At 43.4% G+C, this 13,062-nt stretch overlaps 1 protein-coding gene across 1 annotated transcript in view; it reads left to right on the forward strand.

The window, feature by feature from the left end:
* The window catches only part of AATF (apoptosis antagonizing transcription factor), a 55,641-nt gene that overhangs the window by 15,506 nt on the left and 27,073 nt on the right, over positions 1 to 13,062 (forward strand). The window contains exons 5-8 of the mRNA XM_055720403.1: positions 5,302 to 5,416; positions 5,748 to 5,952; positions 6,726 to 6,890; positions 7,661 to 7,744. Coding sequence (XP_055576378.1) covers positions 5,302 to 5,416; positions 5,748 to 5,952; positions 6,726 to 6,890; positions 7,661 to 7,744 — 569 coding nt within the window. The remainder of the gene's footprint in view (positions 1 to 5,301; positions 5,417 to 5,747; positions 5,953 to 6,725; positions 6,891 to 7,660; positions 7,745 to 13,062) is intronic.

A 13,062-nucleotide genomic window follows, 5' to 3' on the forward strand; every position in this document is an offset into this window, starting at 1 on the left:
GAGGTACATGGAAGATTAAAAGCTTGCATGCCGATGATATTCCTGGGATGCCAGATCCTCAGATTTAATTGAGGGGAAACGGTAGTTAATTTCCAGCTTCGGCGTGGGCTCTGAATTGCAGCCGTGTCCTGTGCGTGTGGTGTTCCATGCTAGTACATCATGGTAACGATGCTCTGTTTGTGTTCGCATACAGTGTGGACTCAGTAGCAGGCAGGCACTGTTCTGTAGGGGAGCACCTGCCCCATTAAGCTGTGGAAGGTGCCACAAACATAAAACAATGGTGTGAAAATCCTGGGAGTTTTCACCCCACTTTTTAGGATTCTGTCCCTAACCATTTTACTCCGGATCTGCTGGATGGATGCAGCAGGGTCAGGCGGGGAGGAGTTTGCCTGGTGGAGCAGTTTTGGGAATCCCACTGGTTGGCTCTCTGTGAATACCTTTGAAAGCGTGGCCTTGAGGCACTGGCTTTTTTCCATCGACTTAAAGTGTCTCTGCGTGAGGCCGCTCCCTGCTGCTCCGCACCAGCTGCCGCTCTCCGCAGCTGCCTGGGAAGATGAAATGAGACCCCATTTTTAGAGGTCATGAAAAAGAGCGCAGATATTTTTCTGCGCAGGAAGCTGCCTTGCTGTAGAAATGCTGAACTTACAGCAATAGGTGAGCACAGAAGCCATCGTGCCTGCAAGTCCCCAGCGCGGCAGCTCTTAGGTTTCAGTGGCAGCGGGAGGCACAGCTGCCCTTTGCGTGCAGAGAGGGCTGGAGAGGGAGCGCCTGGTGGGGTTGGTGCGCTGCACCCTGGAGCTACCCCACACCGAGGGGGATGCCAGCAGCACAGCCGGTTTGTCCGTAACCACTGGCATTGACAAAATTGATTTTTGTGGTTTGAGAGCAGTAGGACAGATTTCATCTCTGGTGGGTCTCCTGACACTTTGATACATGGCAGTGCTATCCCTGAATGGAGCTAAATACTCCAGGGCTACTTTCTGACTGGGTGAAGGGATGTATAAAATGAGAACATATGAGAGAGTATTAACAGAAAGGCACACTTTGATTTACTGATACTGGCTCCCAGCTTTCTTGGTGGATTGATATGCTGTCTGCTGGATCTGGAACAACTTTTTCACTCCTGTACACAAAATGAAGGGGCTCCCATGGACTCTTAAAAGTGACTCTTACAAGTTAGCATCTCACTACAGACACTCTGAGTCCTATTTAAGCTGGAAGTTATATTCAAACCACGTTTCTGTGTTCTTGGAGCAGCTGCAGATAGATGCCACTCAGCATCCTTTTTTCTTTCCCAAATGGCAGCTTTAGAAAAGGTTTGGTGGAAGGAGGGGTTGCTTGTTGTCCTGGGTGTAGCTGGCTTCTCCTACGCACAGAGTATGACTTCTTGTTCTGGGGATTTCAGTTGCTCGTACTGAAATGTCATAAAGGGATCCAGCTTCTTTTGCTTTTAAGGCAGTGCTGAGCCACCTGTCCTCAAAAAACACAGGTGGGACGTGCAGATGTAACTCCTGGAAAAGGAGTTACTTGCTGGTAATTTCTTGCTGGTAATGTATTGGCCCAATGTTAAACATGTCAGTTATGACACTGATGTCCATATCAGGTGGAATATTTACCCTGTCACATTGCAGTGCAGGTTACAAGAGAGATGCAGCAAAGCTGCTGGCAGAGAGGAGGAGAGAAACGATGGGAGAGGCACAGAGGGGTTAACTGGGGTGGTCAGCTATGCCTGTGAAGTCAAGTGTGTGGGGGGGTTACTTACTGCAATTTATGGTAGTTCAGCTGCTTTGGCAGTGCTGTGCCTGCAGTCACTGAGTGCTGCTGGGTGCACTGGGCTGGGAAGGGGCAGCTGGGGATGTCTAAGCTGCAGTTGCTGGCTGAACACAACAGAGCAACTCCCAGAAGTGGTGCTGACGGCAGTTAGTGCATGTAGTTCTGGGCATAAGCTGTTGGCATCAGGATCTTCCTGATGGTGAATGAGTGATGGGAGGGCAGTCGCAGAGCTTGAACAGCATTGCCTCAGCCTTGGCCAGTTTGTGATGCTTGTGAAAACCCTAGTGTCAATACTTTCTTGGTCCCGAAAGCTTTAGAAACTGAAAATCAGGGACTGCCTAGGGCTTCGCACAGCTGATGGCGGTGGGAGGCCCCTGCTACATGGTCAGGGCTGGCATTGCCTGTGCTCTTAGGAGGTATCGCTGGCTTTGTTCTGTGAACAGAGCGGGGAAGGGAGCAGGAGGTACAAACCTGATGGTTATCACATGTGAAAGCTGCTAGTTGGTTGCCTTAATGTACTAGCGTGCTTGAAAGCTCCATGTTTGTGGCTCTTTTCTGTTTAATTGTCTGTTTCAGACAAGGAGCAGCGTTAAAAAAAAATTTGCTGGAGCGGGTAGGAGAGCAGGAGGGTTAGCATCCGGCTTTCTTTCAAAATGACACAGTTTGCATCTATGAAATGGTTTTGTTTTATGCTGCCTTCATTCACTGATAGATTCAGTCTTCTCCCCGAAGCAGACAGTGTAAAGGCAGATGAGGGCATTAGAGGGAAGAGAAGGTGAAGAGAGAGAGGAGACTGGGAAGAAAACAGTCCCTTCTGGAATTAAACATGAAATGGATAGGGCAGGGCTGGATGGGAAGAGGGCAGAGGAGGGTGACACTTGGCTTCTGAAGTTGAGTTTACAGCGCACTTAAGCAGCCAACAGTAACAATGAGAATGCCATCCAATAATGCTATTAAATACACAGGAACTGAAAACACGGAAATTACCCAGCTGTAAGAGGCTCATGATGAAGCCACTATCTGGAATAATTAGCCCTCCCACCTGGTTAGACGCCACAGTCATTGTCTTGCCTGCCCTCTCCATCCCCTTCACTCCAAATAAAATTGCTCCCCATCCCCACTTCTGTTGGGGTCCATATCTCATAGCCTGGGGGAGCTTGAGCCTGTCTTTATTCCTTGCCTGCTTGCCGTGGCCCTGATATACCCCAGAAGAGCTGGAGTGCTACTCCAGTTGTAATTGACAGGATCAAAGCCGCCTGGGGTGCATTAGCACTGCTGCTGGAGGGTAGGCAGCGGGTAGAAAATAAACAGTTTCAGAAGCTCTGGGGACATTTAGCTGTGTTACAGGCAGTGGGAAAGATTTTGCTGTTGTAAGCTGTGCACTCAGGCTAGGGTGGGGGCACGTTCCTTTTGCAAGTGACACTTTAGCTGCAGACACATACAACAAATGCATTTTTAAGGGCTTTTGTCTGTTTGTCTCTTGGAATTGTTTTGATGTTAACACACGACTGTTTTACAAGTACAGCAAACCTAATCCGTTAATAGGTTTATATAGAAGAGTTGTCAGAACATATCTATAATGAACTGCGGGCTGGGGGAGGAGGGGTCCAACAGCTGACGCGCAACAAAAATTTTAAAACATCTTCTCCTTGACATTCCTGTTACTGAGGTCAGGCCGTAATTTATCTGAAGATGGTGACAACTGAGCAATATCACAGTGGTAACATGCGGGAGATTGAGACCTCTGAGCTCTGGGCTGATTTCTGCTTGCACTGTCTTTGGCTGATGAAGATTTGCTGTTCACCCCACCCATGATCTCAGTGTCCTCCATTAAAAAAAACAAATGAAGAAAAAAAATCAGGTGGTGAAAAGTCCTCTCCATTCTTTTATGCTAACTACAAAGAAAGAAACAGGTTTGGGAGTTAAGCAGAGCAGCCCCACAGACTTCATGTCAGTGGAGGAACTGGCCGCAGAGGTACCAGGGGAAGCTCTGGGGAACATCGCAGCACCACAGTGCTCCTCCTGCCCTCGGAACAAATCCAGGTGCTCTGTCAGCGCAAGGTACAGCTGCCCTGTGAGGACGCTCGCTCTGGGTGGGTGGGAGGGAAGCCAAGCTGGCCTGAATGTATCCTGCAAAGAAAACAGATCCTTAAGTGGTGTGCTACATTTATCCAAGCAGCGCATTTCTTCTTTCTGCGGTGCCTCTTTGTAAAAGCAGAAGGCATTACGCCAGTGTCAGGTAAATATAAATTAACCTGTGTAAAGTTCAGTTTAGGTTTTTGGGTAGAAGCACACTAAGCATTTTACCTGTGAGAGCTGACCCTGTGATTGATGTGTAGCAATGTACAAAGGGAGACTTTGTGTAGGCCTAGACAAACACTTGTTTTATATCAGAGCGTTCTGCGGGGAGGCTTGTTGGTTGCCACAAAAGAAGTATTTTTAAAGAACAGATGCTGCAACAGTGTGCAGTTAACCCCTCCCACAGTCAGCTGCAACTGTGTGTCCTTGGAGAACATAGGATCATTGGAACAGAGATTGTTTTCTCTGCATCTGCACAGGTACCGGAAAATGGTCAGCTGTGAAAGCCTTTGGATGCACAGCATCAGATATACATTCAGGATTTGTATCTGCAAATACCCTGGAAAGCAACTCCTCATGCCTGTAAAACTAACCTTCACGTACTGATCGTTTTGTACACCTCTCTACCCCAATTTTTTCTTCACTTTCTCTCTTTCTAAGGATCTCTGGGCCTGCAGTTCTGCTTTTCTGATCAGAATCTTCTCATTAAACTTGCCAGGTCATTGTTTAAGTTTCCTCCATAGATCAGATCTTGCTACATTTGATTTTATTTACAATCTAATTTCTTATACCTCCTGTGTGGTAAGCACAGTGGTGTAGAAACCAGCGGTAGTCACAGCCCTGCAGGAGTTTGTTTTTTCTTCTTGCCTTCCCTCTTTCCGCTCCCTATAACATGCACATTGTGTACAAGACAGAAAAGTCAGAGGTCGAGTTTAGACTGGGTGTAGGTATATAGATTTTCCCTTGTGTTGCTCTGTATTATTGAGCTGAGGCTGGCCTCTGCTGTAGAACTTAACACAGGAGAGAAATGAGTGAGTCGGCAAAAAAGGTTGTTGTCATATGTGTGTCATTAGACGCTTCTGCACATAGTGCTTCTTCAGTATGTCAATCCTGTAGGCTTTGCAGTCTGAATGTTTGTTGATGAAACATTAGATCGGTGTACTCCCCATGTGCAGCCAGGCAGATGTTTAGAAGGCAGTCCTGCCTCCTCTCCTCCCTTTTTAGGCAAGAAGTGTTCTTTCCCAGCGTTGTGGTTTGACATTAACAGCTATAAATCAGCTTGAAGATAAAACCACATTTCTAACTGATCAGAGAAAAACAGTTAATGGGACATGCAGAAGCTGAGGCAGAAATTCAGATTCAAGAAGAGAAACTAAGCACTACAAAGCTAAGTCTTCATCAGAAGCAAGGATCAGTGGGAAATTGTCACGTGTGTCTCTTGTTCTGCAGGTTGTAAAGCCATAGAGGGGTTGCTGAAAGTATTAGTGGAACTTCAGGATGAGCTGCTTTATCAATACCCAGGCACGAGGCATCTGGTAGATGGAAAGCAATCAAAACCTGAGAGGTAAATACAAAATAAGACACAAAATAAGATGTTTCTGAAGCTGAATCTGAGACTGAAGAAGCCTCCAACTCTCCCACAAACAGGACAATGTGCAGCCTCTCTGCTGTTCTGCTGGTCAGTTGCTGCTGTATCTGCACAAATGACCATCTGAATTAGTTCTGCCAGTGTGGGAAGTCTGTTTTGTAGTCTTTCTGATAACAGAGAAGGGGCTAAACCATGGGTCTAAATATCCCTGTGGTGTGGAAAAAAGCATGGGTGGTAGTGGAGGGGCTGTAAAGACATACTGCCTTAGAGTGGTGTAGGGTGTTTAGTCTGCATGTTTTTGTTCTAGTGATGATGAAATCCCTAGCAGTAGTGATGAAGAGCAAGTGGAGAAGACCCAGGAGAAGAGGAGCAGTCTCCCAAAACGAAAGCTAAAGTTCGAGGACTACCCAGAATTCATAGCCAAGCGGTATGCGGACTTAAGGACATACCGGAACAACGTCTTGCAGAAGTGGGATGACAAGACAAAGCTGGCATCTGGAAAAGTGGGAAAGGCAAGTCTTTGTGTGTGTGTGCTGACATGCTTATTGTTTAGCAGAGGTGTGTGGAACAAGTTGATTTGAAAGTTTCCTATTGTGGCAGTTCCGAGTTAAGCTGAGAGTTACAGCAGTAAGAAATACACAGTTACGCACTTTTCCCCAACTTAAAGTTGGGGAAAACTTAACGGTTGGAAAGGAGCTGAGCCCTCAAATTTCAAAGGCATAAGCCTGCTATCTTTTGTTTTGAGCAGATGGACAGGGAAAAATTTTCAGAGACAAATGGTTTCCAAGTTTTGGGAAAAACTCTTGGATAGTATTGATGTTCTCCCAGCCAGACATCTCATCATAGCCAGTCTCCAGCACCAAGTAAGCCCTATGAAAATGCCACTATTGCTGATCAACAAGCTGTTTGTGTTTTATAACAGAACTAGGGGCTTCTGTGGCTCTCCTCCTCCATGAAGTGTACGCTTTAATACAATGGGTAATCATTTCACCCGAAGATCCAGGGTCTCCTAACATCTGTGAGTTAGTATTAATCATTGAGAAGTTAATCTGAACCAGAACAGCAAAGGCATTTTATTAAGCCAAGGATCAGGTTGCCTCAGGTTGGGAAGGGAGCAAGAGGGAGAAACAAATAAAAAATCCTAGCAGAAATCCCTGCAACGAAGCCCATACCCCCTCCTCTTGGAATGCTGTCTGCTTATCCACTGACATGGAAAGATAGAGGAACATTGCTGCCTCGAGGAAAAGCTTTCTGCATTATCTGACACTAGTTAATGTTGTTGCAGGGTTTCAGTGCCTTTGAGCGTTCAATCTTGACTCAGATTGATCATATTATGATGGACAAAGAGAGATTACTACGGCGGACACAGACCAAGCGATCAGTGTATACAGTGCTGGGAAAGAAGGAACAGGAATCTCATCCGGTCCCTGAACCTGTGCCTGAAAATTCGGTAAGGGTATTTTGTTTATATAACTCACTCTGTAGCAGCAGTGAAACTCTCTGCAAAACAGTTAGCTTGAGTCTTTAGCAGGTAATATTCTTGTTTGTGAGAGATTTATGAAGGAGATGTCTGAGTGTTGATTCCTGTAATGTAATGGCTAAGAAAAAGATGTAGACATTCTAATTCCAGTTTTATGGTGTTTGTGTTATTTCCTGTGCCAGTTCTTGACAGGGGAAAACAAGGTTTGGTCTGTGATTGTGCCCCTCTTGTGCTGTAGGAAGTGATGCTCACTAAATCCGCTTTTTGAGGTAGCGGCAACAAAACTTTGTTTTTACTCTGGAGTTTAGAAATTTTAACCCAGAAGGTCACTTCTAAAATCATACTGCATGTAACCTACAGAATATGTTAGTAGGAAGTCTGTTATTAATTTAGTATTTAAGAATGAAGAAATACTCAATTCTGAGAGATCATTTAGAATCACTGCACTTGCAGGATGTATTTTTGCCATTACATTAAAAATATCTGTAGTATTTTGCCAGAAAGTCTTTGCACAGTCCTATTTATTTCCCAGTAAAGGTATCATAAATCTATTTTGGCATTGGCAGCATTTCTGCCTTGCCTTTAAATGTATTCCTGATCCTTAAAAGCTTGTTATGTTGGGAGTTTTTCTCCATTCCTTCATATCTTCAAATGTGTTTACAAGCTGCTGCACATGGTGTCATCAGCTAGAGATAGAAATACGCACATACGAGCTTTTGGTGTTTCCTTTGTGCTTCTAGGAAGTCCTCCCTCAGTCAGATTCCAACAGGCACCTGAAGGACATAGATGAGGAGATATTTGATGATGATGACTTTTATCACCAGGTAGGTGATGGTAAACCTGTGTTGGAATTATGGCTCCAGTCGGTTTTTAATACTTACGGAGCTAATGCGGTTGGTTCTGTGCTCTAAATTTCTCTTACCAGTGAAACTCGGTTACCTGTTCTAACATCCCAGGTCTCTATAGATGCCTCAGAGGACTTTGCTTACAACTTTCGATATAGGCCTATGTGAGCTTAAACTCGTGTTGTGGATGTAAATTTTACTGCTGTTACTGGTACTGCTGTACTTGAGTGAGTCCGGGCTCTAGGTTAAGGGCTGTGCCTGTTGTTCTTGCTGGTGAACATTGCTACACAAGAGAAAAATTATTGAATTCTCTAAAGGTGACTGTTCTCTGTGGGCAGAGTCCCATTATGAAAACCGATTCTAGTAGATTCTCAAAAGCACCTGAGTTACTCTCATCTCAGCCTCCATCATCTCATCTACCTACTGAATGAAAAAGCTGCAGGGCTTCTCTAGCACTTTTCTTGGAGTTGTGCCAGCCTGGATTTAAGCCAGTTATTCTTTTTATTTGCAAAATTCTTAGAAACAAGGAATCTGCACTCAGTGCATGGAGGCTGCAGCTTAGGGAAGCCTTGTGTTTGTAATTTATTTAATAAATGACAGTGACAGCTTTATGAAATACTTAAATTGGCATATATTGAGGAGTATGATTCACTGTAAGTCCTTCCCCAGCACACAAAACCCTAGTTTTGCTTTGATGATCCACATAGAGCTTTAACTTTAGGACTAAACAAATATCGTTATAGCATTAGAAAAGCAGAAATTTCTGATCTGAATAGTTACTGGGGTGGCTAGTAAAGTGCTGGGGCAGTGGAAGAGAGGTGTTGCCATGTGACTACTCTGATAACTGGTCCAACCAGAAGCATTAGAATACTTTGAAAATTTGGGGTTTCCTCTGCAGAGCCAGGACTAAAGGTGAATAAAAAGATACTTGAAATTTGTAATTCTTATCTGTGTTTTATGGATAGGAAATACATAAAACCTTACCACTGCTGGGTTTTTTCCTCTACAAGGAGGTTTTCAACATGTTTCCAGCCCTACTGTTGTAGATGTCCAGGAGAATTTTTGCAGTAGACCTCACCTAGTGCAGAATTAGGGCAACTTGAATATTTAATGTTAGCGAGGGATCTACTCAAGGCAGTGTACCCCAGAAGCCAGGATAGTATTCCAAGCTAGCTCCTCTCCAGGCTGTGTCTTTGTTGTAAGAGCATCTCTGCTAGTATTGCTGTGAATTGAGCAGCATCCCTTGGGCAGGTGAAGGTGCCAGATTCATCTGTGTAGGCTTTAAAATGATGATCAGCGAGTGTCTGTTGCCAGCAGTGGTGGAAGAGACCAAATCTGTAAGGCAGTGAAGTAACACTGAGGTGGAACACGGGGGCCAAATGAACCCTAAGAACACAGAAGAAATTAAGTTAGTGTAACAGAATTGTGAAGTGGTCAAGGAGAAACAGCTGTGATTGACAGTCTGTGGACCTGTGCAGAGTACGTGCTTATTGGCCATGAAATGTTAAATTTTTAAAAGAAAAATAGCAATAGATGAATGGCCCGTCTTTCCTTCTAATAACTTTAACTTCGATAAATCGTGATTTCAGAAATATGACTAGTCACAGCTTAGCTTTTCCCCTCACTGGTTAATTGGGGTGCTGGGGTTAATCTAAATTAAAACTTAAACTAATAGAGGTCATTGAGGGAAGAGAATCACCTGAGTAAAACAAATGGGTCTGCCAGGCACAACTGTATCTTGGCCATTTCCCAAGAGGGAAGTGGCAGCAAATTGGAGTTGTTTCAGCATTCAGTAGAGGTGAAGGATGGGTGACACCGGTTTAATGTACAGCACCTCCGGAAACATTCCAGATTGCATTCCTTGCTGTACCAACTGCTGCCTCCTGCGCACAGTGAATAGGAGCAGGACCAGCCAACAACATCTGGCAGCACAGCAAGGAATGGGTGCAACTTTCGAAACCCCATAGACTCTAAATATGGTGCTTAGCCTGGTGGAGGCTTTAATCACTTACCACTCTTTGGCAGCGGGCTACGACAGCTTATCCTAGCCTCGTACATCACACACAGACATCTGCTGAGCCGCAAGGCAGCTACACATTCATTTTCCTTTCTTGCCTTTTTTTTTTTTTTTTTTTTTTTTTTTATATCCATCCCTCCTTCCCTCCCTCCTTCCCTTCCACCCTTCTCCTCTCCTCCTGTCTCCAATATGCTTCTTGGGAGAGATGATCTGTAAAGATTACTGCTTCATTGTGTGCAAGTAATTGTGGGGATGCCAGCCCCTTGCCAGACACAGCGCAGCACCTGTTCTGCTGACCTGGTTAATGTCTTCTGTTGAGTGGGATTTGGCAGAGATTGGAGCTGAAGCCAATTCAGTGATAAGGCTAAAGAAAATGGCTGTATGTTTTCTGTCACCTCCCAATTAAATTGGTTTCATAAAGTGCTTTCCTGTATTTGTCAGGGTGGTAAGCTGAAGCTGAACGTTGCATTCAGAAAGGCTAGAGTGCATTACAATAGAGCACTGACAATACGGTGAATGTGTGTTCTTTCAGATGGGTCATAACTGTGCAGTGCTTTTGTGTGCGTGTATGATTGCGTGTGTGGATGTACATATATAAAGAAAATGTGGAAAGGGAACTGGTTCTTCAGTAGTAATCAGCAGCAACGTCCCTGGTTGTTGGAGCTGAGGTTGCTCAGGAACTCTGACCTCTGTTCTGTGCATAATACTTACTGCAAAGTGCATGTGTACGTTTTGATGGGTGCTTTTTTCTTTGTATTTAAATTTAGATCCAGACTTTTTTTAGTATCGCTTTCATTTTTCTCAATAACATTTTAAAATGTTTAGTTTATTAAACCACCAGCAGTAATCAAAATAAAGGTGAACATTCAGATAAGGGAGGACATTGGAAACCAACTTCTTGTATATTTCAGTATGAAATTAAGCAAGTAAAAAGGAACAAGATCTGATGAATATGCACAAGTTACTGATAAAAGAATAAGTAGATATGCTATTTTGTTATAGATTATAATATCTATGGAAAACTCTTCCATTAATCTGTTTTTCCTGTGGAAAAACAATTTTCTTGTCCAGGTCTTGGTATTCAATGGAATTCACCTTGTGTGGCTGGTGGAGTTTTACAGTGATTCAGTATTTAACTCTGCTCAGTCTGTTCATCCCACTTTGCCTTTTCTCGTATTCTTCACTTGTTTTATAAGCAGTTATAATTTTTATTGTGGCCTGTGTTGAATGGTAATGTAAAGTTGAGCTGAATAATGCAAGTGAAATATTTTTATGTGGGTTGCACTGGGTGGGAATAGTTAAATTGTTTCAGAAAGATCCTCATTACTGACAGCAGCAAGAGGCTAGACCTCATTTCCTTTTCTTTTAGACTCTCCTTCATACGTGGTTTTAAGGGAAGAAAAAGGCTTTTTATTTTTAGAAGTCATATTTACGTAGAATTCATTACAGCTGATGTTGCAGCATTAAGACTTAAAATTCCAGCCTGCTACCAGAGAGCTGCTGGTCTGACATGCTACAGTGGAGATTTTATTATTAGGTTGAAATACTCCTCTAGTAAAAGAGAGAGTGGAAATTGGTTTATTTCCAACAGGAATTAGGTTAGCGTTCATATGCTAAGCGTTCCACTGGTAGCAGCTCTTCCCAGAACAAATGTTCATCATTGATGGCAGCAGGTATGCCTAAGGAGAATTAGGAATATACATAATCCCTTTTTTCCTCCATGCTCCTGCTCCTGCTCCCTCCTCCCCAATTTTGGTTATGTGGTGTGTGATTGCATTTTATAACAACCCGCAATCATCAGTCTTGTCTGGGATCACCACAACTTCAGAAGCTGAGCAGAGCCAAAGTGGATGGGGAACATCCAACGGAATGCTAAGGACTTCAGGGAGAGCTGGCAGCAGTTTGCCAGGCAGGACCGCCCGTAGGCTGAACAGGATTGTCATCCCTCAGCCGCTGCGTTGTGTTGAACTGGTGCTGTCTGGGATCTACTCCCAAGGTGAGTGCGCTTGAATAGCAAGGAAGAGGCTTGCTACCTTCTTTATCTATACCCTCATTACTTAGGAAAGAGGCTGATTTTGTAGAAGATGTTGCTTAATTGTAGGACTTGTAACTTTATTGTTGTCCCCTGTGGACTGGCATTGTATGTGCCTGCCCTCTCTTGTGACAGATACCGTTTTTACAAGCGAGTGAGGAATCTCACAAACTTCCTTTTTCCTAGCTTAGTGCTCAGAATGCCTGCTTTAATCAGAGTAGCCGCAAAATAAACTTGCAAGTCTGAATCTCTTGTTAAGATAGTTCTAGCTCTGATTGTTTCTCCTCTGAGTCGTACTTGTGTCTAAATCGCACTGTGTGGCTTTTTAGAAAACTTTACTTGGTAGGGTCAATTTCTCCTCATGTCCCAGGCAAGAGTCACCTAAAGCAGTTTCCTGGGCACTGCTATGGTTTTTCTCTGCCAGGTATTTGATAATGCCATAAACAAGTAATTACTAATCCAGTGAACTATTAAAAGTCGATAATGGTGAAGAATAGAGAGAAGCCTGGCTTTCTGACAAGCTGGTTTACCTTAATTAAACTAGTGAGTGATTAATATGGACAGCTGATCTTGTGGCTTTAATTAGATGCATTTAGAGTTTTGTGTGAATAAGAGATGTCTCGAACCATCCCACAGGTTAATGGCAATACAATACTCTTATCACAGGCATGTATCTTTCAAATGGCTGGGTAGATGGTTAATAACACGTTTTAAAGCTTGATTTGAAACTTCTTTTAATGGGTTATTAGAAAATACGCAAGTCAATGCCTGTTTTATACAAAACTGAATTTTCATAAAATGTTTTTTAAAAGGAGACTGTCCAGTGATTTCATCTTGCAGTTTAGGTTTTTACATTATAAGTAGATTGCAGAAAACGAAATTTTTAAAAAGTGTTTCAGGGGATTTAAAAATAATATTTGAGCTGCAGTCTTAAGTTTTCTCTGGTGTTGCTAGAAATCCAAATGGTGTTATGCTGCTGCTGTGTGGGAGCTTGAAAGAGGAAGAGGAATGGTTTGTTTCTGCGTTGGGGCAGAATGCACTGTAAAATGTATGCTGAGCGAGTCCTGGACTAGAAACAACCTTTTCATAATTTACGCTGTTTTAAATAATTGTATCGTATATAAATATGAAAAAGATGGGAAAATTCATGTGATTTATCATGTCTCTCCAAAGGCTAAAGGAGAAAAAGATTAAATTAGAAAGTATTGAAATTGCATGGATGAAATGCAGCTTTGTCAACTTTCTGTT

The sequence above is a fragment of the Falco cherrug genome, chromosome 1 (genome assembly GCF_023634085.1).
Source record: "Falco cherrug isolate bFalChe1 chromosome 1, bFalChe1.pri, whole genome shotgun sequence".
NCBI lineage: Eukaryota > Metazoa > Chordata > Aves > Falconiformes > Falconidae > Falco > Falco cherrug.